Here is a 22500-nt window from a genome sequence, read left to right on the forward strand (position 1 = left end):
ACACACACACACACACACACACACACACACACAATAGGTTTTCTATGAAAGATGCAGTGACGAGCTGCACATGCATCACCTCAGCACATGTCAAGGTGTTCAGTAATTTTGACACGTTGTTTCCAGCAGCTCGCTCTCACACTGTTGCATCTTTCTCTCATGTGGAGGCGTTTGCCACACAACCGAAATAAATACTACAAATGCTGGAGGTAAATCTCTCTGTTTTACAGGTGTGAAAAGTGACTTGTTTATTTCCTGTTGGACTCGTGCAACATAGACCTCATCTAGATATCTTACAGTTATAAAGACTGCACAAATATTATCAAGTCAACAACCCATATGTACAGTAATATTCTTTATATTGAGTTGTTCAGGAGAATCACACATGCTCAGCGTTAAACTGAATCCTGCATTTACCAGACGGCTTTGGAAATGTTAGTTTAAGTCCAGACTGAGGCTGGTGAAGCTGGGTTTTTACTGCAGTTAAAACCACATTAAACCTAAGCGTTTTAATTCATGCACTTTATATGAGACTCAATTTATGTTCCTTATTGCGAATGATTCATCAGTAAACATTACTCTAAAGGATTAAAACTTTTTTTTATTATTTTTGTTTATTCAGTCTTTCTCTGATGTCATAAGTCCCTCTCATTTATCTGCCACCCTCACATGGGGACACTTCTTATAATTTCCTAATTGATAAAATCAAGTGCTGATCAAATGTCAATGGGAGAAATAGCTAATTAAAAAAAGCCATCAAGACAAACAAATCTGTCAAGCCACGAACTCAAGTTTCACAGTGTTTCCTTCGAACCTGATTTATTGAGTATACAAAATGATCAAAATATCTTAAGTCACAAACGCTCATGTTGTGAACATTAGAAGACTCTCAGTCAAGAGATTTGTTCATTTTTGTTCTTTTTTTTTCATGACAAATCAATGTTAGTTTCATTCTGAATCACTGCTATGGACCATCTGAAGAACTTCTGCTGCATGCAGTCGGTCGGAAATTAACTTCGTCACAAAGTTGCTTTGCTTTTTCTAATGATTTTGGAGAAGGCCCAAGAAAACAGAGCCTCGATTAAGCATCACACTCCAGTGTGGCTGTCAACCGCACGAAACCAGCTTCACCCCGACTTCAACTCAGAAAACTTGGGTGTAAATCACTGATTGTAGATAAAGTCATATTTGTGAAAACAGAAAAGAAACTGCGGTTGCATTTTGAAATTCTCATGTCTGGAATTAAACTGTAATTTAAGGTGCGATGCGTTATTGTTCAAGTAAAGAAGGTAAATGTTTAACATCTGGAGCATTTGATGACCTCTGACATCATGAAGAGCTAAGCTCAGGACAAAAGACACTGTGATCGGGGTATGTTGTCACACTATGACTTAAATTTAACAGAACGGTAAAACAACTATGAAACACAAACTAATTAATAAAACATCCAGAATGCAATTTGCGATCATAAAAATGTCAACACCTGTGTTGCAGATTAGTAAATATTAAATTGAGTAAAACTACAACATGAGACAATTTGCCCCCCAAAATACTGCCCCATAAGAGACTTCAAATCCACGTTTGTTGCACAATGATTCTTCTCTTATTGTACGCCAGCTTGGTTTTGCTTTCACTTTATACTCAATGGATTTAGACGTCAATATCCTTTCACAAAATAATAATATTGTTAGGCTATATGTTAAAACGTGTTTGGAGTAGCAAATGATTCTAAAGTGATTTAAGAAATTTGCAATCGACCTAAAAAAAAACATGCACTGCGAGAGAAACCAGGTATTTATGACGCACAACCCTAGAATTGAGCTGTTGAATCAACGCCATGCACTACCGGTAGGAGGCGCTAGAGAGCAGAATCAATAAATCCAGCAGCAGTATGACAGGTGCTTCAGTCGGTCAGTCAGCCGGTCATTCGATCGGTTCTTACCCTCATTCACTGAGTGTCAGTGACCCTCAGGAGCCCCGATCAACCGGATCCTCTCTCGTTCTCTCTCGTTATCGCTGCCATCGGTTCTTCTCCGTCTGAACACAAGAGCGTTTCAGCCTCGATCTGTGGAGGAAATGAAGATCAAACTGGTGAGTTATTTATCTTTTTAAATAATGCATGATAGTTACGGGTATTTTGCATCTAAACAAGAAGCTTCGATGTGTTTTTCCACCTATAACTGATGGTTTGTTACAGAACCATCCTCTATGATAAACGAGAATGTATTTACCATCATTTGTTATTTAGTTTTACATCTGGTTTAATTTTAGAAAAACATTTAACAGTGATATATGATTTTATATATATATATATATATATATATATATATAATTATATATAGATATATATATATATATTATTAGAATCGCCTACTGGACCCAGAAAGTCTATCAGAAACCTAATGTTTAAGAATTAGATGTTCATTTTTTTTTCTTTACACACAAAATCCCCGCAACGTTTTGAAAAAATAGGCTATAAAAGAAAAAAAATTGTTTCGCATAAAAAAAAAACTGTGCTTACTAGATTTCTGTTATGTCTAATGGAACACAAATTAATTTGTCATTCCGAAAATATTTACACAGTTCTGTTAAAGTCATAATTATTGTCGGAACACACGTGTTCGTTTTGCAGTCTGCGTTTGTAAGACTTTATTTTTAAAGATTAATAAACGATGGACCTTATTAGGCTACATATATTATCTTGTAAATCCAACGCAGGGAATTATTAGGTCTAAACTATTTTTTGTTCATTTATTAAAGGCAGAATTAATGCATAAGCTTATATGCTCCTATGACACTAATAAAATCTAGATTGCATAAACATGACAATGAATTTTAAAAATCGAAAGCGCCAAAGTTATGTAGGAAGATTTATATTTTAATGATTAATGTTTATAAAATTGTAATTATTTGTTATTCTATTAAACTGAATAATAACACTAATTGCTATATAATAAAGTAGAATCTAAGATAAACAAAGTGACGAGCACGCAACACAACATAATTAAATTAAATTAAACAATTAAACAATTTATTTAGGCTATAAACGTAATTAAATTATATTGCTTGCCTGCACCTATTAGAAAATAATAAAGTGATATTTAGGAAGCATTTTAAGAACTAAAATCTAATAGGCCTAATAAACGATTCTCCAATTAAAAAAAAAAAAAAATTTCATTTAACAGCCAAAGTATGATGGATACAAATAAACGTCTAATTAAATAAAATAAAATAACTGTATTTTATTATTTTAATTGTCATGGAGGATTTTATTATTTCAGATCCTTAAAAGCAAAAAGTTTCACTTTATTCTCAATGTCGCCGTGACTGAAATTAAAGCGCACTGTTCATCGGAATCATTTTTAAACAACCATGTGTAACCTGGTTAGAGAAAATTAATATATATATATATTTAACTAATTTTCTGTAGATTTTATTGACATAAACACATTTATTCTGTCGTTTGCAGTGATGCCGCGACCCGACAGTAACTGACGGCGATCGAATTATCAAGGGATTCGGATCAGTAGTTCGGATTGACAGAACATCCAAACATGTCCGGTGAAGGATCCGGTTCTGCGCTTTCCTCGAACGCGGAGGTGGACAACGGGAAAGTTACACCGATCATCTGTGAGGATGAACTGTCGGGCGGCGGCCGGTACATACTCGACGGGCTCGGGTCCAATCGCTACTTCATGATGGGCTCGACGCAGCAAACGCAGGAGAGTTCGAGCCCGTGTTCCTTGTTTCCGTACACGAGCCAAACGGGAGGCGTGTACGCCGGTTCGGACGGATCGCGGTACGCGGCGTCGCTGCACTACGGCTCCGTGCTTCCCTCCACGGGCTTCTGTCAGTCTCTGTGCGCGGGACGCGGAGACTTCGGCGCTGGATATCAGTTCGGACACGGTTCTGGAAACAGCTACCACTCGTATCAGGGCTCCGGTTCCGGTATCGGCCCCATGGCTCTGCCCGGAGCGGGACTCCGAGCTCAGGTGTATCTGTGCAACCGGCCGCTGTGGCTCAAATTCCACCGGCACCAGACCGAGATGATCATCACCAAACAGGGCAGGTGAGCGGATCAAACCTCTTCTTTGGAACAGTGGAAAATGTAAATTGCTAGTCGCATTTTTTAAATGATAGATGTTCTAAAATCCAAAATAGACGTGTTTAACCAATAGTTTATCATAAGAACGCGTAAACAGCCGGATAGTGGGATTAAAAAAGAGTGTTACAAATTCTTATTACAGAAAGGACGTTTTAAATAGAGTTTAGGTCAAATGGATATAAGTATTTTTACCTGGCGCAAAATAACAGGCGTGTTACTATAGCAACAGTAACGCGCGTTTGTATTGTCCTAAATATTTTTGAGGCTTCAGATGTTTTATAATAATGTTAAATAGCCTAGTTATTAGACAAATAAACAGTTTTGTTTTAATAAATGAACATTTTAAAGTAGCCCAAATCTGTTGAGAGGAAAAAAAAATAAAAATCAGATATTCTTATTACAGAAATGTGTTTTCAATATTTAGATCACAAGGAAAAGTATTTGACCTTGCGCGAAATAGACGCCCGATCGCGAAGAACCGACGTGTTACTATAGCAACAGTAGGCGCGCGCTTGTGTTGTCATTAATATTTTTGATACTATCGACGTTCCATAATGACGTTAACTGCAATTAACAAACAGACGCGTTTAATCAACATTTCATTTTAAGAACGGCCGGAAGTAAACAACAACAGCCGGTTGATGAGGATTTAAAAAAAGTTTTAAATATTATTTTAGATCAAAGAATACACGTATTTCGACCTGGCAAAATACCAGCCGATCCCAAACCGACGTGTTAGCTACTTGTGTTATAATTATTTTTTGAGACGATCGAAATTCTGAAGGCTAATAATGCTAGAGTGTTTAAATAAATACGCATTTTAATAGGCCTATACGAACGCGCTAAAGTTGGCTATATTTGAGGTCTTTTTAAATAGCCTACTCTTATTACATAAACGCTTCAAATGGGTTTTCAAGTTAATCACAAATTCTGACATGGCGAAAAAGGCGCTTTGTGTTGTCATAAAAGCTGTTATAATCGATCAGTTTACACATATAGGCTACCTATCATAAAGTTTAGCCTATTTTCGATTTAAAAAATGCTGCTAAACCTGAAATAGTGCCATTAGATTTTTTAATCAGAATGTATGTTCTTTATTAACGTTAATTTCCTATGAATGCTGTAGATATATTTTGCACAGATTAATGGGATTTTTGTTTGTTCGTATCATTCAGAAAATAAATAATAATTTGCATTCATTCTTTGTTTTTGTTTTTTACTTGACAGGCGGATGTTCCCATTTCTAAGCTTCAATATTACCGGCTTGAGTTTGAGCACGCATTATAATGTGTTTGTGGAGATAGTTTTGGCTGATCCCAACCACTGGAGATTTCAGGGCGGAAAATGGGTCACCTGCGGGAAAGCCGACAATAACATGCAAGGTTCATAGGACTGAAAAATATGTAATATTTAATATGCGTTATTATTACTTCATTTAAATTTGATTTTTATTATTTTAGGAAATAAGATTTACGTCCACCCCGAATCCCCGAACACAGGCGCTCATTGGATGAGACAAGAAATTTCCTTCGGTAAACTCAAACTAACAAACAACAAGGGAGCAAATACTAATACTGCACAGGTAAATAACGCTTATATTATTTTTATTTAAAGAGAAGAACAATTACTGATGCTTAAATAATTTGTGCAGGCTAATTGTTGGTGTGCATTGCTTATTAGGCTGTGACAAAATAGCACTAATCGGCATATTTTAAATATGTGCTCTGTTTACCTTAAATAATGAAAATGTTTCAGTTCTATGTTTTCATCTAATCGGTGTCTTTTAATCAGATGATCGTGCTTCAGTCTCTACACAAGTACCAGCCCAGGCTTCACATCGTCGAAGTGTCCGACGACGGAGTGGAAAACACTGGACGAGATTCTAAAACTCAGATCTTCACCTTTCCTGAGAACCAGTTCATCGCTGTTACAGCGTATCAGAACACTGATGTACGAGCACAAATCGAGATACTGTACTTCACACTCTCAATTAGGATTGATATTCACTTCTGTCTTCTTCTTCTTCTAGATCACTCAACTCAAGATCGACCACAATCCTTTCGCGAAGGGTTTTAGAGATAATTATGATTCGTGAGTATATTATTCCCATGCATATCATTGATAGTTCACCATACACATTATACAATTAAGCTGCTTTACTGGCATCGATGGTTCCATGAATCTATCATCAATGGAGTCTTTCCATTGCACAAAAGTTTCTTTAGATTATTAAAATATTCTTCAGACTAAGAAAAAATGGTTCTTTTAAAAATGGTTCACTGCATGCTTCTTTAATGAAACCAAATCAGTTCTTCTACACTCTTAAAAATAAAGGTTATTATCATCAACGCTTCCATGAAGAACATCCATAGAAACGTTACATTCCACTGAGGTTCTGGGAAAAATTTAAAGAAAATAAAACCCTTTTCCCCCCATGAAATCATGAAAACAATGGTCCTCAGATAAACTGTTAGCTGAAAGGTGTTTTGGGAACCAATAATGGCTCTTCTGTGGAATCACTGTGAAAACCTCATTTTGAAACCTTTATTTTTAAGAGTGTGGAACCACTAAAGGTTCTTTAAATGATCTTAAATGGTTCTTCTAAGAAGTGAGATCACTGAAAAGGTTCTTTGTGGAACCCAAATCAGTTCTTTAGCACTCCTAAAAAAATAAAAAGCTTCTTTATTGGCTTTGATGATTCCATGAAGAACCTTTAACATCCATAGAAACGTTACATTCCACAAAAGGTTCTGAAAAAAAACAACACTTTTTTTACACAACAAAATCTTGAAATAAATGGTTTGATTACACTTTATTTTAAGGTGTCCTTGTTACAGTGTAATAATACTTACTGTATGGTTAGGGTTAGGATTAGGGTTACTTGCATGTAATTATGCATAATTTAGTACATGTAACATGTGTAACAAGGACACCTTCAAATAAAGTGTTACCAATGGTTGTTTTAAGAACTGTTCACTGCAATGTTCTGTGGTTCCTCTTTTAGAGCTTTGTTTTTATTTCAATTGCATTCATGTTTCAGGATGTACACGGTTCCAGAGCGTGAAAGACTCACACCGTCTCCGTCAGACTCTCCTCGTGCACGCTACACCATGCAACCCTTTCTGCAGGATCAGTTCGTCAACAATCGCCTGTACAACACCGAACGGACGGTTTCACAGACAAACAGCATGCTTTCTCCTCCGGTGGAGGACGCTGGCGCTGCTCAGAGGTGGCTGGTCACTTCAGTGCAGCAAACCGGTGGAAGCAAGCTGGAGCTGACGGCGTACGAGGGAGATTATTCCAGCTCGCTGTTACCGTACAGCTTCAAATCCTTACCTCTGCAGAGCGCACACTCGCTGGGCTACTATCCAGACACCGCCTTCGCATCCGTCACCGCAGGATGGGGCTCCAGGGGCTCTTATCCCAGAAAAGTGGCGTCCGGATTGCCCTGGTCACCCAGACCGAGTCCCACAGATCTCACAGATGACCATATGCCTGATAAGGACAAATCTAGAGAAGGAAACACAGTTAGTCAGACTGCAGCCTGGATGGAGAGCGCGCCGTCTTTAAAACCTCTAGACTCTGTGGAACCCAGCATTTACTCTGTGGTTTGCAAACGGCGGCGGGTTTCTCTCGACGAGTCCGGAGCGGAGAACTCTCCCACGGTCAAGTGTGAAGATTCCAGCGCCTCAGGAAACTTCAACAAGGACAGTTCATCAAACTCCAAGACCATCGGCTATTACGCATTCTACGCCGGCAGCTAAAGAAACCTTCAGTCTCGTCTGATTTTGGTGTGGATGCTTTGAATTCATCAATTTGGCCCTTTTGTAATTTATTAAAATCTCAAACAATTTGTTTCTGTCCAGAGTGAGATGATATGTCATTTTGAAAACGCTGTTATATGCATTAAACCACTGATGTTTTGGATTGGTATTTTTTAAAACATCTCTTTTCTTCTGAATATACAGTATTATTAATTCATTTAAAGTATGCAAACATGATAGAATGAAGAAATATTTAGAAAAGAGCTTTGAAAACTGGTGGCTTTTCTGCAACTATTAAAAAAAAAAAATCAGTAACGCTTTAGTTTGGGGAATAATTCTATTAACTAGATACCTATTAACATGCATATTACTTATAAAGCACATATTCTGCATGACCATATACTACATCCCCAACTACCTTACTAACTATTAATAAGCAGAAATTAGGAGTTTATTGAGGCACAATCTTTAAGTAGTTAATAGTTAACAGGTCCCTAAACTAGAAAAGTCTAACAAATCAAATCATCACAATATAGCAAATCTTGAAGGACAAAGTTACTCGGATCAAAGAAAGATCAGTAAGTGAATGGTTTCAATGAATCTGCAAAAATGCTTGAGTTGTGAACGTGTTAAGATCTTAATAGATGGTAGAATTGAATGCGTGTTACGTAAAAGAGGAAAATACTACATGAAACATGCATAGTTATGGTGGATTATTACATATTAACAGGAATCCAGAAGTTCTAAAGTTGCAATAGAAATGTGTTGCTCACTAGAGGTTGAGGACACTGACCTCTAGAGTAAGAACACAGTAAGAACATCTAATCTGTCCCTTAAAGTGACAGTTCACCAAATATTGAAACATCTGTCATCATCCACTTATTCCAACCCTGTATGAATTTATTTCAGCTGCTGAACACAACAGATGGTATTTTGAAGAATGTCGTTAACCAACCAATTGCTGGTAGTCATTGACATCTATAACAACATCATTATTTCAATACAATCATGCAATTTCTCCAACAGCTCATGAATGAATCAGATGCAAAACACTGACGAGAAACCAACCAGAATATGTTGTCCAGAAAGATTCATTAGATTGGACGAACGTCTTCAAGAGGTCTGTTGGTTTCTGTTAGTGTTGGGTTGAGAAAGCTTTCTGAGAGAAATCAAACACAACAAGACTAACAATACATGAACTTTATAGTGCATCTTCAAAACGGTTTACAAAGTCTACATAAGCATTCAAAAGAAACTAAAAACTAGCATTAAATAGTTAACATCGCACACAAGAAGAACATGTGAAGAGTCTGAGGTAAAGCAGAAGCACTTTTGCTGAGTTTCTAACTGTTCACAGATGAACAAATATCATAAATAATATCTCAGCGGTCAACTTGGGACGGTTATTTTCAGTCATGCAAGTACAGCTCCTGATCCAAATACTGAAATTCTCTCTAAAACTACTCACCAAACACACATTTTTCAAAATCTGACACAAACTGTGTCATAAACATTAGTTCCTTTCCTCAAATAATTGTAAAATCTTGTATTTCAGGGTTTCAGCAAGTAGTAAATTTGTAAATTTAAATGTAAATTTAAGACTTTTCTGAGACAAAAAAAAGAATAAATGAAAGAGAACTCATTACTTCGCTGTGTTCTCAAAGTAAATGTCTGAGGAGAACACATGAGCACAATATTAGCAACACTTCAAAGCATGAAAACACAGGTCCAACAGATTAAAATCTACTTCAAATTCAAAGGGAAACCAGTTTTCATTCCCCTTAAACTCCCTTCATATTGATAAACATCTTTAAAAAGCAAGACTTCATATCTTGATTTCAGGATGTTTAGATATTAGCACTTAGACAGAAATACTGAAGATATTCATTTGTGCAGTTCATGCAACATTTAATGCCACAACCTTCTTTGCTCTTTTAAGCCTTAATTTGTGGAAGCATGACTTAAAACCTTTTAATGTGGCTGTTTTTAAAAGACAAAAAAAAAAAAAAGGACAAAAAAATAAAAAAAAAATCATTTGAAGTTCATCCAGTAAAGGAAGTTCTGTGACATCCACCAGTGAATGTTGTCTATAGGTCCCTAAAGTCACTACAGCTCTACTTCAGAGCATAGAAATAAATGACTCAGGTCAGACTTGGATGGGTTTTCTGCTGCGCTGCAGTTCTTCTTTCCATTTCCTCATGGCCCACTTCTGAGTAGAAACTCCAGAGAGAGTCGAGCGTCGTTCCTCCTGCAGGAACAGAGAGACATTCATGTCATCCTCTAATGTTAGAATAAAAGCACAGTGATGAAACTCTGAGATAAGACATGGATTCCAGCTCTGATCACTCTTGACATTCATCAGCCAACGTTCTGGAGCTCAAACAGAGGATCAGAGCACTGTTAGAAACACCAGGGTCATGGGTTCGATTCCCAGGGAATGCATGAAGTTAAATGCAATGCAAGTTGCTTTGGATAGAAGCATCTTCCAAATGCATTAATGCAAACTTCATCAGGTGCATGCTGGGATGCTTTGAAACTCATTTAACCCTCTAGTGCTCTTCAGTCATATTTGACAGAAAAAAGTTTTTTTTTTTTTTTTTTTTTTTTTTTACTTTATAAAAATGAAACTTGGTAAAGATTTGGCAAAAAATTGAAAACCAAAAAAAAAAAAAAAAAAAAAAAAAAAAATTTAAGTTAAATGGCCCTGGAAAAAAAAGTCACACTTGTAATGTTCGCACTGGAAATGAATGAAAAATGAATTTCATCAAATGGAAATGTTTGGTACTGCGCCCAAACAAAATCTTACTGTGTTTGTTTTTGTTTGTTTGTTTTGTGATATCAACTTCAAATTTGGAACATCTTTTTTTTAAATATACGGCTTTGAGATCCTCAGTTTTTGAGTAAAACATGTTTTGGAAAACACATATTTCATATTTGAAAATATAATTTTTCAGTTTTTTGGTGCATCTTTTTTATTTCCATCACTTTTTTCACTTCAACAAAAATCTGCAAACTCAAGTCTGTGCTCCAAAACATTCAATATTTACAACAGTTTTTATGTTTTTTAAAAATTACATTTTCAGGTCTATGCTCAAAAAGTGATTAACAGGTAATAAGTGCAATAAAATCCCCTAGAAACTGTAAATATTAAATGAACTAAATTATAGCACATTTGTTTCATTGAAATTTAAAAAAAATAGATTTTTAATCACCACACAAGGAGCTCCAGAGGTTTAAAAGAGGATGATTGTGCTCTCTGATAATAAATGACTTCAGTCTCCATACACACCTCGTAGGCCGGCGGTTCTGAAGACGGAACCGGACTATAGGCTGGCGGTGAAAGTTCTGGACACGGATAATCCACGTCATCACTGAGCTCTGCAGCTGAAGCTGTGTTCATGTGGATCACCATCAGACGCTTTCTCTGGAGAAGCAGCACATCCACACATGAGCATCTCATACAGGCTTCACACAACATCACAGATCTCACCCTGGACCACAAAACCAGTCATGAGCTCTCCACTGATGTGTGGTTTGTTAGGAGGACAATATTTGTCTGAGATACAACTATTTGAAAATCTGGAATCTGAGGGAGCAAAAAAATCTAAATAATGAGAAAATCATCTTTAAAGTTGTTCAAATGAAGTTCTTAGCAATGCATATTACTAATCACAAATTAGTTTTTGATATATTTACGGTTGGAAATTTACAAAATATCTTCATGGAACATGACCTTTACTTAATATCTTAATGATTTTTGTCATAAAAGAGAAATGTATAATTGTGACTCATACAATGTATTGTTGTCTATTGCTACAAATATACCTGTGCTACTTATGACTGCTTTTGCATTGCAGAGTCACATATAAACACTGTTTTACCGATCTACACCAGCAGCACGACGTCATGATGATGATCAGAGAGAAGAGGAGCGCCAGAACATTACAGGCGATGAAGGCGATGTTTGCGGTCTGAGAAGAGGGACTCTCGGAGCGGCTGCTCACAAAATGTGTGCGAAGAGCAGCTCCAACAATCTACAACAACAACACGATCACGCCGTTACTAATATACATGAATATACTAATCACTACACTGTAAAAAAATAAAAAATGTTCTCCCAACTTTTCAGATTGAGTCATCTGAACAAACAATTTGACATTGAACAATATGGCAGAAGTTCCCAGCAGAACAAGACTAAAATCTTCTGTTTTATATCCGCAGAAGGAATCACTCACGTCTCCGAGAAACACAAGCAAGACGCTGACGAAAAACACGACGACGGCCGTCACCACATTGCAGATGTTGAGCAGATTCAGCACTTGAGAAGTGACCACCTGACCATGACAAACATCGTTTTATTTTAATATGAAACACCTCTGCAGATAACTGTCCAAGCGTAAGAGTGATGACTGACCAGACAGGGGTTGCGTGTACATGCAGCTGTAGCTGTTATGACTCCTATTAAAATCACCTACAGATACACACATCACACAGGAGAGAAATATGAACATTATTCAGCATTTATTTACACCTCTTTATCATGTCAGTTCTAAATTAATATATGTGCACTACAGATGAAACATTTGGAATAAAAAGAAGTCTCTCCTGTTCGCCAAGGCTGTGTGTATTTGATCAAAAATACAGTAAAAAATGGGAAATATTTTAATAATTTTAAAAAGCTGTTTTCTATGTGAATCTCTGTTAAAGTGTAATTTATTTCTGTGATGTGCAGCTGTATTTTCAGCATCATTACTCCAGTCTTCAGTGTCACATGATCTTCAGAAATCATTCTAATATGATGATTTGCTGCTCAAGAAACATTTCTGATTATTATAAATGTTGAAAACAGTTGTGCTGCACAATATTTCTGTGGAAACTGTGATACATTTTATAAAACGGTTAGTTCTATTCCTGGATTCTGATTGGTCAGCAGCTGTGTGTTTATTCACGATACAGCACGGCTTTGACCGCTTCACCCAACATTCTGTGTATCACTGAGCAACACCCTTAGCAACATAAACAATCAATAATATAGCATTAAAACGGTTCCGTGAATTATGTATTGGCAAAATTAAATGTTTATTTATTTAATGAAGTATGAGTGAACCCTGCTGGCGTTATGTTGCATCTTTCATCTTTAATTTTGAGACCCGCCCTTCCCTCAAGCGAGATATGTTGATGTGTGTGCGCGTGAGGAGGGAGTATTACAGCATTTATTCGTTTTCTGTTTCAGGTATGAGTCTGTATGAAACAGACGTTTTCTCATGCTGAGAGATGAGATGAAAACTCGCGCCGTGCCGCGATTTGGTCTGTTTAAAAACTAAAAGACGGAAAACAGACGTTTTCTCATGCTGAGAGATGAGATGATGTATGTGTGTGAGAAAATATCATATATGGTGTTACAAAATAAATGATCCAACGGATGATAAGCTATTACTTTTTCTTACAAGATGGAACAATTTTTTTAATAGAAACCACAGAATTTTAGCTTTTCCAACGCTATCTCACGACCAATTCGTACGTATTTTACGAGGTGGCTAATTCGTACGAATTTGTACGACCTCACTCGTACGATTTCGTACGATTTGGCTAGACCCCACTGACGGGTAGGTTTTGAGGGCGGGGTTTGGTGTTGTAGTGGTCATTCGTACAAATTCATACGAATGTGCAACTCGTAAAATACGTACGATTTGGCAAAAATCGTATGAATTTGTACGAGTGTGTGGTCGTACGAATTCGTACGCAGTCCCGCGATAGGCAAACGCAAAACCAAACGCCACAATTCACACGTAAGACACAGGAACTATTTTATTTTTTTTGCGGAAAGGACAGCAATTTAACGAACTTGCTTCAAAAAAGTAACATTTTGTTTTAATAGCCTATATATTTATTATGTGGTAACCGTTTTATAAAAGCAATAAGGTACTCGAGGCAGTGCTGTATTGTGAATAAATCACTGCTGAAGGGGATGCAGTGACTCAGCTTCGTGTAGTGCCTAACAACACCCTTCATCCGTGATTTATTCACCATAGAGCACAGCCTCTCGTACCTTATTGCTTGCTTATTTTTCATGATGCTTTGATGAATATAAATTTCAAAAGAATAGCGTTTATTTTAAATATAAATATTTTGTTACATTAAAAATTTCTTACTGGCACTTTTGATCAATTTTATGGGTCCTCTAAGATTTTTTTTTTTTAAACCTTACACCACAACGTTTTCCACAAAAATAAAAAAAAACTGTTTTCAACATCGATAAAAAAGAAATTTTTCTTGAGCAGCAAATCCATAAAATAAATAATGAAGATCATGTGACACTGAAGACTGGAGTAATGATGCTGAAAATACAGCTGCGCATCACAGAAATAAATTACACTTTAACAGATATTCACACAGAAAACAGTTATTTACAATTATTAAAATATTTCAAAATTTTTACTTTATTTTTGATTAAAATAAATGCAGCCTTGGCGGAGAATGCAGAAGAGTCTTCTTTCAAAAATTCTAATTATTCTGAACTTTTCACCATTAGTGTATATGATAAGAGAGACTCACAAAGCAAGCCGGTATTAACAGCCAGAGAGTGTAATTCCAATAGACGAGTCCAAGCACCCCGGCACCGGTCAGGATCTCCAGCCACTGCCAGATCACACACACACACGGGTTCAGCTCGAGCTCAGAGACTCTCAGCTCTAAACATGATCAGTTAAAGCATAAGTGTTCACCCCCAGCACCGCCGGCTTGATCATCAGGAAGCCCTTCACTCCTGGATGCTCTCCGGGCTTCGACTCTGTGATGTGAAGAGGAGCCTCGGCCGGATCCTGCGGAGCTGAGGAGCTGATGATCACCTCCACTCTTCTGGACATCCTCACACACACACACACACACACAGAGACTGATGTGAGTTGCACAATCATGTGTTTTCATTCCTTAAGCTGAAGAACCAAAAGTCATTGTTCACCACATTCTTTGAGCAGAAAAACCAGATGAACCTGCGCCGGCGCTCTGATTCTCTCAGACACACAGATCATTTAATCACTCTCAATTCAGCTTCAGGTTTGAAGGTTTAATTTGATGTTTTTAAAGCTGACTCACTGAATCTTATGATGATCTGATGTTTATTATGCGGTTTACAGTTATTGGGCAAATTCTAGATCTGTATACAAGCAGCACAAGCTCCAAACAACAGGGTTTCAATCTCATTTATTCTGTGAATGTTTTATCTTTTACATGGGTGAGGTCAGATAAACTGGGACAGTTTTAGCCATTGAGATGACTGGAAAAATTCCCCAGTTAACCTGAATCCACCTTACTAAAGCTGTCTTAATAAAGCTTCAACTTCATACACCGCTCAGTTTAAAGTTAGTAAGTTCTGTAAAGTGACTGATAATATGAAGAGATCGTGTTACCTTGTCGTCGGTGTTCCTCTGGTCTCGGTTCAGGTGAGAATCATGGAGAAACTCCTCCTCTAGACACGCGGAGAATGTCTGTCAGATGGAGCGGTGATTCATCGCAGTCTGATGAGTTATGATGAGTTATTATTCACAAACCCACACGCGCGCGCTCAGATATACAAACAGGTCATCGCATAGACTTTCTATTGTTTAGCTGGTTATTAATAACCCGACGCGCACTAATCCTAACACAAAACAAAACAAACCAAGAAAAAACTCTTTATTTTTATGTGGTTTTAACACGAGGGGTTTTCACTCATGTTTAGCTCACCTCTGGTACAAATTTGTCTCAGAATTATGATTAATTTACAAAAACACCAAATAGGAAAATACAATTCTCTAGGATTTATTACTGTTTTACTGACAGATGGGATGCTATTTTTTTTTTATTAAACTTCACTTTATTTAAACTAGGTATAATAACTTAAGAAAAGAAAAATCCCAATAAAACTAATAAAATAAATTTAAAAAGTTGGCGACGACATTCAGCGCGGGTGTCCAGAGTTCGAACCCTATCTAAAATAAAACAAAAACGTCAAAACAAATTTTGGGGGGGGGGGGGGGGGGGGGGGGAGACACAGGAAGAGGGAAGGCAAGTGGGGGCTGGTGGGGGGGGGGGTGGGGGAAGGGAGGAAGTGAGGGGGGAAGGGGTAAGGGCAGGGGGGGAGGAAAACGTCAAAAACAAATCTCGGGGGGAGGGGGGGGGGGGAACAAAGGGGAAAGAGAATGAAAACAAAAAATAAAAAAGGGGGAATTGGTAAAGGGGTAAAATTAGCTACATTTGTAAAGATAAGGGGGGGGGGCCTCGTTTTTAACAAAGTACAAAAAAAAATAATAATAAAAATAATATATTTAAAATTAGCTACATTTGTAAAGATAAAATAGATTATCCTCGTTTTTATTCAAGTCCACTGAAAAACAAGACAAAATATTAAAATTACATACGAAAATGATTTCTAATATATTATGACTGTATTTGCCCAACCAATAAATATGAATTTCCAATTCAAATCCAGGAACTGATGAAAGAAAAAAATTAAAATGTAATCACTACATCAAAAAAAAAAAAAAAAAAAACTTTTAAAATGTCAAACGCTGATCATTTTTAATCCAGAAGTGTTGACTTGATAATGAAGATGTAAAAACGAGATAATGAAAAAGAGAAAACTAGACCGACTCTGATCAGATCAGACAATTTCTGAAACTCTTCATACTCGACAAACTGTGCCAGATCTGTTCCATGTGAAATCCTCTCTGTATGCAGCTGTCACTCAAACAAGCTCAGCGCGAGACGACTCAAATATAAAGGCAGAAAGCACACATGATCACCTGATTCTGAGTCTCTTCAGTTTCTCCTGAGAAGATGAGAACGAACAGACCAACAAGAACCTCACAGAATTCCTGTGAAACCTCCTCACGCTTCATTTAGATATTAAATACTTCTCAATGAACAACACGTGCACAATGAGACAAACACGGTTTTATTCATGCAAAATGTTTTATTGTGAATAAAAACAGTATTAAAAGAGTGACTGGACACTCATAAATGACATAAAAGCAGACGAGAGGAAGAGGAAATTTCAGAAGAGAAAACAGACAGAACGACAGAAAATATTTACACAGAATTATTATTTTGAGACACTTTCAACTAAAATAGTGTTGCACCTGATAACCGCTGGATAACTATTACTAGTGTTTTCTCTACATCTTCTGTGATTCACTCAATTAAAGTAAAGCTTCATTCTAAATGAAAATGATTAATAATTAAACGTATATATATGATAGCGTCATGAATATATCCAGAGTAATTTTTGGTAATAAAATAAAATACACTGGGAGCATAAAGCAGCAGTTTATCTGGAGTGTTACAGGAATCAGATCACTTCTTGAAGAATTTCTTGTTGAGGAGGAAGATGAGCAGATTGACGTTGACTTTGGCTTTATCAAACATCTTCATCACGGCGACTTCCTCGTACTGCAGCTGCAGCAGATCCTGCACACAGACACAGATGATTCCTCGTGTTTGTGTCACGGAGGAGGAGCAGAAACATCATCACAGCGTCTGGAGCGTCTCACCTGATATTTGAGCGGGAATCTCTCCATGTCCACCCCCATGAAACGAGCCTTCACCAGGAACGTGCCGTCCTCGTCACCGGGAACGATGTCAAAGATCACGTTCTTGAACCTGCAGACAGACCGGGAACAAACACTTTGAGAAAGAAGTCTCTTCTGCTCAGCGAGGCTGTGTTTATTTGATCAAAAATACTGTAAAAAAACTGAAATATTATTAGAATGTAAAACAGCTGTTTTCTGTGTGAATCTCTGTTAAAGTGTAATTTATTTCTGTGATGCGCAGCTGTATTTTCAGCATCATTACTCCAGTCTTCAGTGTCACATGATCTTCAGAAATCATTCTAATATGATGATTCACTGCTCAAGAAACATTTCTGATTATTATCAATGTTGAAAACATTAATATTTCTGTGGAAACTGTGATGCATTTTATTTTTCATGATTCATAGATAGATAGAAAGTACAAAAGAACAGCTTTTATTTGAAATAGAAATCTTCTGTAACATTATAAATGTCTTCACTGTCACTTTTGATCAATTTAATGCATCCTTGAGGAATATGAAAGTATCCATTTCTTTCAAAAAGACTTAAAGTCATTGAATGATTCAGTCCATTCGACTCACTGAATCACTCTGACTCTGAATCAGTGTATTTGAGCACTGTATCAACCAATCAGCATCGAGCATGGGATTTGTGTTGTGAAGTGTGTGTGTGTGTGTGTGTCGTACTGTGTGACGGGCAGGTCTTCAATCTCCAGCAGAACTCCTTTCTCATGCAGACGTGCAGCTGTGTACGAGAGAGTCGCCCGCTTCTTCTTCCCTTTACTGTCAGACGCTTTCTTCCCATTGACTTTACTGACGGACAGAGAGAGCGTCACACACACCTTCACTTCATGTGTGTGTTGTACCTGTTACTGAGGTTCTGCAGGTAGGTGTGTGTGTGTGTGTGTGTGTGTGTGTGCTGTACCTGTTGGTGAGGTTCTGCAGGCAGGTGTGGATGTACTGGCTGTAATAATCCACCTGCTCTGAGTGGAAGCAGCTCTTGCACTGCAGGGAGTTCAGTGTCTCTCTGAGTTTGACCAGCTCCGCCTGACGCCGCTGACGATACACACGCTGATGACGGATGTCCTGTACACACACACACACACACACAGAGCAGCCCGTCAGCACACACACACACACACACACAGAGCAGCCCATCAGCACACACACACACACACACACACACACACACACACACACACACACACACACACAGAGCAGCCCGTCAGCACACACACACACACATACACCGGACCGTCACTGTCACACACCTGACTCTAGTTACCTTTGCGATGAGCTGCAGTATCTGTGTGTGTGTGTCGGGGGGGCTGAGGGCCCCGATGGTCTCCAGTCTCCTCAGGTTCCTCTGGATCTTCCTCTTCTTCTCCTCCAGCGTCAGGTTCCCGTCTGCGATCCTACTCTTCACCTTCTCCGGTCTCCGTGCTTCTCTCTTATCTCTCAGATCCATCATATGCATCATCCAGCCGTGCTGCACCTCCTGAACACACACACACACACACATGTTGGGTTTTCAAGTATTATGGAGACTTTCCACAGATGTAGTAAACTGTATATTCTATCCTCTAACCCAGGGCTGGGCAACTTTGGTCCTGGAGGGCCACAGTCCTGCAGACTTCAGCTCCAATGCTAATCAAACACACCTGAACAAGCTAATCAATGTCTTCAAGATCACTAGAAAGCTACAGGAAGGTTTGTTTGATTAGGGTCAATGACCCTAGTCAATGATTAAAAAGAGCATTTTTGACAAATCCAGGTCATTTACCATAGAAATATGTGTTTTGATATTATGACTGTCATAGCAGCACCTGTGGTCCGATCTTCTTAAAACTGTGCACACTTGTTCAGAATCACCTGTCACATGTGCTCACCAGGTTTAGTGAAGTTTTGAGTTTTTCTTTTGGCTTTATAGGATTTGGGGTAAATTTGGACAAGGCCCTTTTGTAAACACCCGGTTATACTGTAGCTTTCCAACATTTTTTGATAATTATTGTATAATTATGTGTTTAATAATTGTACTGCAGTGGTTTTTTCCAGATTGAGGGAAAAATCTAGGACTAGTTCGCAAAAGTAGTTTTTTTTTTTTCATCTCAATCATTTAACAAACAATTTGATTGACAGCAGTGGTTCTAGAGGCAAAGTTGTCCGGAATGAGGAGTTCTATCATATGATACAGATGTTGTGCATGTGTGTAAAAAACAGCGCAATGTACAATCGTTTACACCCTTGGAAAATGCGATATTGCCCCCCAGTGTCCGATTTCTTTCAAATTTCTCTCAGACCTCTGGGGCCGTGAGTCGAACAGGCCCACCAAGTTTAGTTCCGATCAGCCTCTGTTAACCTTGTCTAAAAGGTGCACACTTCATCAGTCAATGGCGGCCATGTTTTTTGAGACACCCAACGGTGCTCGTAGACACTTGTGGCACTTTGCACTGGTTTGGTTCTGTTTGGGGCGAAAAACCTAGGACTAGTTCGCAAAAGCAGGTTTTCCAAAAAATGTAAAAATACCCCAAATTTTCCCAAACGAATCTGAGTCTTGAGCCTCTGACTAACAGTTTAGGAGATATGAGCCATTTGATACTTTTTGATTGCTGTAGCGCCCCCATCAGGCCTTGGTCTGTGTGATCAGTCTTACATGGAGATCACTAATCTGTTCTAACAATTCCAGTGTGGTTTTAGCACTATGAGCTTGAATCCCTAAAAATAGAATTAGAATAGAGAGTGCTAGAGTTTTGTAGTTACTTTAGTGCTTCAATTTAAACTAAACAAAAAGGAGAAATGTTGCCTTGAGAAGTAGGTGAAATAAAATGTTTAAGTTTGTTATATTTTATTTTCTTTCAGTTAAAACGTATTTCATTACAAGTAATGATTTTAATGGTTAAAACAATAACTCTGGTAACTAGTATTAATGAACATAATACAATTACTTGCAAAAGTTTTTGCATAATTACTGAAATTGCTTGCTGTCAGTTTGCATTAATTCTTTAAATAAAAAAATACATATGAATAAAATGAATGTATATTAATCTATTAATCACATGTAAAACACCACATGTGAAATACATAATTATGTGTTCCTGTCCTTTACTCTACGTTGGTAAAACGAAATCTGCATTGCGCTATACAATTGTAGAACATGAGTGCTATCAGGAGACAGGATCACACTTCTCCATTTTTTTTTTTAATCATTTTGAGCCTGCAAAACATTCTTTTCCTGATTTCAAATTCCTGGGCATTGAGAGGGTTCTGTTGCACCGGAGAGATGGTAAGAGTGATAGAAAACTGTTACAAAGAGAGGCTTTTTGGTTTTTTGAGCTGAAATCATTAACCCCGACTCGATTAAAAGAAGTGATGGATGTTTGTTTGTTTTTTTTGTAAAGGGAAATTGTTGACTTGATAATTATCCCTCATTGATTAAGACCAGCTGTTAACAATTTGCAATTGTGTTTATAAAAGTGTGTTGTTGCTTTTTGCCTCATGAGCGCTGAAGAAAGCACGGGCTGAAACTTCTGCTCCTTGGTCAGTTTTTAAGACACTTTACACTTTTGCATATGGAAAATAAATGATATTTTTGATAGACCTTTTTTGTTCTGATTGTACTTTTACAGTGTGCGGACAACTTCAGCTACTTAGGTAAAAATTTGATTTTGAATCTGATTTTTATTAGCTGTTTTTACACATATATATATATATATATATATATATATATATATAATATATACACATACATATAGATACATATCATATATATATATATTATATAATACACATATATATATATATATATACATATACATACATATATATATACATATATACATATATACATATTATATATATATATCAAATAAAAAAAATCTATAGGCCTAAAATTAGTATACCTCAGCTTCTGCTCTATATATAATTATATATAGGAACAGCCCTTTTACATACATTACTAATAAGGTTACATTTAACAACAGAGCCCAAATAGGCTGAAAAATTACTATTTATTTTTTAACTTTAATCATATATACTCAAAAAAAAAAAACAAATATTCTAAATTATTTTAAATTTAAGCTAATATAAAAAGTATGCAAACATGTAAATGGCACTCAAAGCAGTTTTTAAATTACATTATAGGTAATAATTTCTATTTGTTGTTGAAATATAATCATTTACACAGTGGCTGTCATAACTTGTTTCATAAAAGATTTATTTAAATATACATTTAAAGAGTAAGATATAAATAACAGGTAAAGTAAAATAAAATGAGTAAATATAGCCTAGTCTAATATTTTGTGAAATACTCTTCTCTAGACTTAATTTCTCTTGTGATCTACATGTACCATTACACTCCTAATATATATATATATGGTGTAGAGGTGTGTGTGTGGGCGGAGTCATCTGTACCTGATCTCTGGAGGCGGAGACTCGCAGCACCTCACTGAGTGTGTCACCGGGCTGCGTTCTGATCACATCGATGATCAACTGCTTAGTGCTGAAGAACAAGCAGACAGGAAATCAGCCCAAACTCATCATCATCATCATCATCATCATCATCATCATCATCATCATCATCATCATCAGAGCAGCTGACGGACGCAGCTCACCTCAGCAGGATCCCTCGCGCATCAGGCTTCTCATCAGAGCTCTTGAAGACGTCAAACTTGCTGGTGAGGGTCAGAGAAACCTCCATCTTTGATAAAGTCTGCTCCGCATTAGGATCTGAAGGGTTGAGCTGCCCTTCTCCTACACACACACACACACACACACACACACACAGACGGGTCGAGATGAAGTCTAAGAACACTGCTCAGGTACTGGGCTTCAAACAGAACAAATGAAGGGGAGCGTGACGAACCTATGAGATCCTGAACAGACGGCACGGAGCCCAGATCCTGCAGCAGCTGCTGAAGAGGATCCGACGGATCGGGACACAGACAGTCCTGATGCTCCAGCAGCAGCTGATCAGAATAAACATGCTCATGGGTCCACTGTATAACTGCTGTTAGGAACTCATCACTACATACTGAAAACTAAACTATAGAAACTTTAATTTCAGT

General features: G+C 37.4%; 3 protein-coding genes across 3 annotated transcripts in view; 1 reads left to right on the plus strand and 2 right to left on the minus strand.

Annotated features, from left to right (window-relative positions):
• The first annotated feature begins 1884 nt into the window (after positions 1–1884).
• Positions 1885–8048, plus strand: eomesb (eomesodermin homolog b). Its single transcript, XM_042741845.1, has 7 exons — positions 1885–2091; positions 3470–4069; positions 5333–5487; positions 5566–5687; positions 5897–6055; positions 6135–6196; positions 7146–8048. Exons 2-7 carry the CDS (start codon positions 3555–3557, stop codon positions 7867–7869), a joined length of 1737 nt encoding a protein of 578 aa, XP_042597779.1. The 5' UTR covers positions 1885–2091; positions 3470–3554; the 3' UTR covers positions 7870–8048.
• Positions 8049–9915: 1867 nt separating this feature from the next.
• LOC109106297 lies at positions 9916–15765 on the minus strand. Its single transcript, XM_019119680.2, has 8 exons — positions 15279–15765; positions 14595–14735; positions 14425–14508; positions 12284–12340; positions 12105–12203; positions 11751–11903; positions 11159–11293; positions 9916–10117 (listed from the first exon to the last, which is right to left on the minus strand). The coding sequence occupies exons 2-8, from the start codon at positions 14733–14735 to the stop codon at positions 10016–10018; spliced, it is 771 nt and encodes a 256-aa protein (XP_018975225.1). The 5' UTR covers positions 15279–15765; the 3' UTR covers positions 9916–10015.
• Positions 15766–16854: 1089 nt separating this feature from the next.
• Positions 16855–22500, minus strand: part of iqgap3 (IQ motif containing GTPase activating protein 3) — a 19972-nt gene continuing 14326 nt past the window's right edge. Inside the window, exons 17-24 of the mRNA XM_042741847.1 lie at positions 22299–22401; positions 22048–22186; positions 21848–21935; positions 18723–18935; positions 18363–18523; positions 18125–18250; positions 17400–17508; positions 16855–17316 (exon numbers count right to left, since the gene is read on the minus strand). Coding sequence (XP_042597781.1) covers positions 17203–17316; positions 17400–17508; positions 18125–18250; positions 18363–18523; positions 18723–18935; positions 21848–21935; positions 22048–22186; positions 22299–22401 — 1053 coding nt within the window. The 3' untranslated portion in view covers positions 16855–17202. The remainder of the gene's footprint in view (positions 17317–17399; positions 17509–18124; positions 18251–18362; positions 18524–18722; positions 18936–21847; positions 21936–22047; positions 22187–22298; positions 22402–22500) is intronic.

Source organism: Cyprinus carpio, chromosome B16, assembly GCF_018340385.1.
Source record: "Cyprinus carpio isolate SPL01 chromosome B16, ASM1834038v1, whole genome shotgun sequence".
NCBI classification, from domain to species: domain Eukaryota; kingdom Metazoa; phylum Chordata; class Actinopteri; order Cypriniformes; family Cyprinidae; genus Cyprinus; species Cyprinus carpio.